Raw genomic sequence first — 2906 nt, forward strand, 5'->3', positions numbered from 1 at the left:
AACTCCCAATCCATCCCTCCTCCACCACCCCTCCCCCTTGGCAACTACAAGTCAGTTCTCTATGTCTGTGAGTCTGTTTTTGTTTCATAGATAGGTTCATTTGTTTCATATTTTAGATTCACATATAAGTGATATCTGTGGTATTTGTCTTTCTCTTCCTGACTTACTTCACTTAGTATGGTCATCTCTAGGTCCATCCATGTTGCTGCAAATGTCTTTCTTTTTTTTTTTTTGAAACAGCTTTTTATTAAACAGCAAAGCATAATAGCAACACAGTTTTAAATGTTTAAAAATTAGGTCACAAAGGGATGCAAAATGTTTGCAGTATGACTATTATATATTCATACAGTTAAAGTCATCAAATCTTAACACCAATACAAACATTAAGATTCTTCCATGATTAGCCTAAATTTAATAACCATAAACTATATTAGTGGATCTCTTTTCCTATTTAATATTTTAACATTACTTGTGATACTGATTTCTTTACCAAATGGAATGTACAAAGTAAATTTTAAAAAACTGTTAAATGACTAAAACTCTGCAAACCAGTAGATGGGTTTACAGAAAATTCTGGGAGAAGTAGTGAGATAAAACACTGAGAAAGCATCAATTAGTATACATGTAAAACTCTCCCATTTTATTCATGATTCTGATACTAATACACTTTTTAAGGGACTTTGCAAAGTTGATCATCTGGGTACTGCAAATAAACCTGAGACCAAACTTTATTCCCTTCTAGGTGTGGTTTACATAAGGTTAGCCAAACTTAATCCATTTTCTTATATATTCCCCCCTCAAATCTAATCTGTGCCAGAGATAACACAAATCTGGAGTAAAAACATTTGGAGTTGGTTACAAGTACTTACCAAGTATTGAATACTTCTCCTACCCTATTTCTATTTTTCCTCAAACTTTTCTGTTTCAAACACACACACAACCAGAGCTCATCTTTTCAGGTATCAAGTGGATTATTCTGTGCAAAGGAAGTTTTTAACAATAAATCTTCCCAATACGATAATTCAGTTTCAAAGAAAAATCTTCATCTTTATAGCCCCCGTTTTCAATTGATTAAACAGAAACCAACTATCCTATCTTATTACTAAATATAACAAATAAGCCCTAAGCTGAGAAAGTATCTTATTTTGGTTAAGTTTCAACAGAGTTCGGGCTACTCTCTTAGATGATTAACTACTGAAATTACTTTTTACAAATGTGAAACCAACTTTTTCCTTAGGGGAAGGAAAATGGGAAGAAAGCAAATGGAGAAGAGGCACACGATGGTGGACAGGGTATATAAAGCTGTGCATTCAGTACATGATTTTGGTCACTTTTTCACAACACGGTGGTTATTTTCTTGTATCTCTAACTATGCCTGTAATAAAAGACAATGCTAAACCTATAAAAGCAAATTTGATATAACATTCATTTTCAAGTTTCATAAATATATGCATTTCTAATTATAAAGTCTCTACAATACCTTTGCACATTTTCATAGACTAACATAACACACAAACTCATGGAAGTCTTCTGTTATGCTCTTAATTTTGCTTAGATCTGACACTATCTTCATAAATACTCAGTGAAGCCGCAAACAAAAGTACTATAACTTTTGGAATCTATCCAAGTTTTAAAGAAAAAAAGATCAGCAGCAATTCCATAAGACATAAGGGATATCAATCCCTTATTTTCTTTTGCTTTTTGTGTCAGTTGTTTGAAAAACACTAGAAGCTGACATGAGGTTTTCTATATATTGTCCAAGAACTTGGTTTTCTGATTTTAGCTTCAGATTTTCTTCCTTAACTGCATCTGCTCTTGCAGAGAGATCTTCAAGGGTGTGTTGGAGTTCCAACACTTGATTAATAAGTCGTGTTTTCTCCTCCAGTTCCACCTGATTTTCAGCATCAACTACATCCATGTCAGCATTCATCATCTTCGGTAACAAACTTTTGGGCCTTGGATACAAAATTCTTGATGAATGGTCTGCCGTTTGAGGCGCCGGCAGGGGGAGGGATCGGGAGGATACCTCAGGCCTGGACACTCGGACCAACTGGCACTGGCAACCCCGCCCTCTCCCGCAAATGTCTTTCTTTATGGCTGAGTAATATTCCATTGTGTGTGTGTGTGTGTGTGTGTGTGTGTCTGTACATATATATACACACACACACACACATATATATATATATCACATCTTCTTTGTCCATTCATCTGTTGATGGACACTTAAGTTGTTTCCATGTCTTGGTTATTGTAAAGAGTGCTGCAGTGAACATTGGGGTGCCTATATCTTTTTGAATTATAGTTTTGTTCAGATATATGCCCAGGAGTGGGATTGCTGGATCATATGGCAACTCTATTTTTAGTTTTTTGAGGAACCTGAAAACCATACTGTTTTCCATAGTGGCTGCACCCATTTACATTCTCACCAGCGGTGTAAGAGGGTTCCCTTTTCTCCACACCCTCTCCAGCATTTGTTATCTGTAGACTTTCTAATGATGGCCATTCTTGACGGGTGTGAGGTGGTACCTCATTGTAGTTCTGATTTGCGTTTCTCTAATGATTAGCCATGATGAGCATCTTTTCATGTGCCTATTTAGTCTTCTGCTCTTATGTGGCCATCATCACCACACCTCTCCCTTGACCTACCCCCATCTTTGCTGGAGAAAGTCTGTTCTCAGTGAGGTCCGCACACAACAAGCAACAGAACTGAGAGGCAGACAATCTCCATGACACGGATGAGGTCTCTGGAGTGAGCTCCACCTGTGGTCTTCCAAGTTAGGGGAGTCAACAAAGTGCCTTTTAGCTTAAACTAGTGAGAACAGACAAATCCAGGTAGCCTTGGAGGTTCATTTCTTATGCCATTTCAGCAGCTTAGCGGAGAGCTGGCGTTGAAGATCTGAGTAAGCT

The 2906-nt window shown here is 37.2% G+C and overlaps 1 protein-coding gene across 1 annotated transcript; it reads right to left on the minus strand.

Moving 5' to 3' along the window:
• Positions 1 to 215: 215 nt before the first annotated feature.
• Positions 216 to 2068, minus strand: LOC309635892 (short coiled-coil protein). Its single transcript, XM_082407744.1, has one exon. The coding sequence runs from the start codon at positions 1931 to 1933 to the stop codon at positions 1685 to 1687; it is 249 nt and encodes an 82-aa protein (XP_082263870.1). The 5' UTR covers positions 1934 to 2068; the 3' UTR covers positions 216 to 1684.
• Positions 2069 to 2906: the final 838 nt, after the last annotated feature.

Source organism: Balaenoptera borealis (genome assembly GCF_965194805.1).
Source record: "Balaenoptera borealis genome assembly, chromosome: 10".
Lineage (NCBI taxonomy): Eukaryota > Metazoa > Chordata > Mammalia > Artiodactyla > Balaenopteridae > Balaenoptera > Balaenoptera borealis.

Coding starts and splice junctions, on each gene's coding strand:
- LOC309635892 (XM_082407744.1), bottom strand. CDS start 1,933: ATGATGAATGCTGACATGGATGTAGTTGATGCTGAAAATCAGGTGGAA.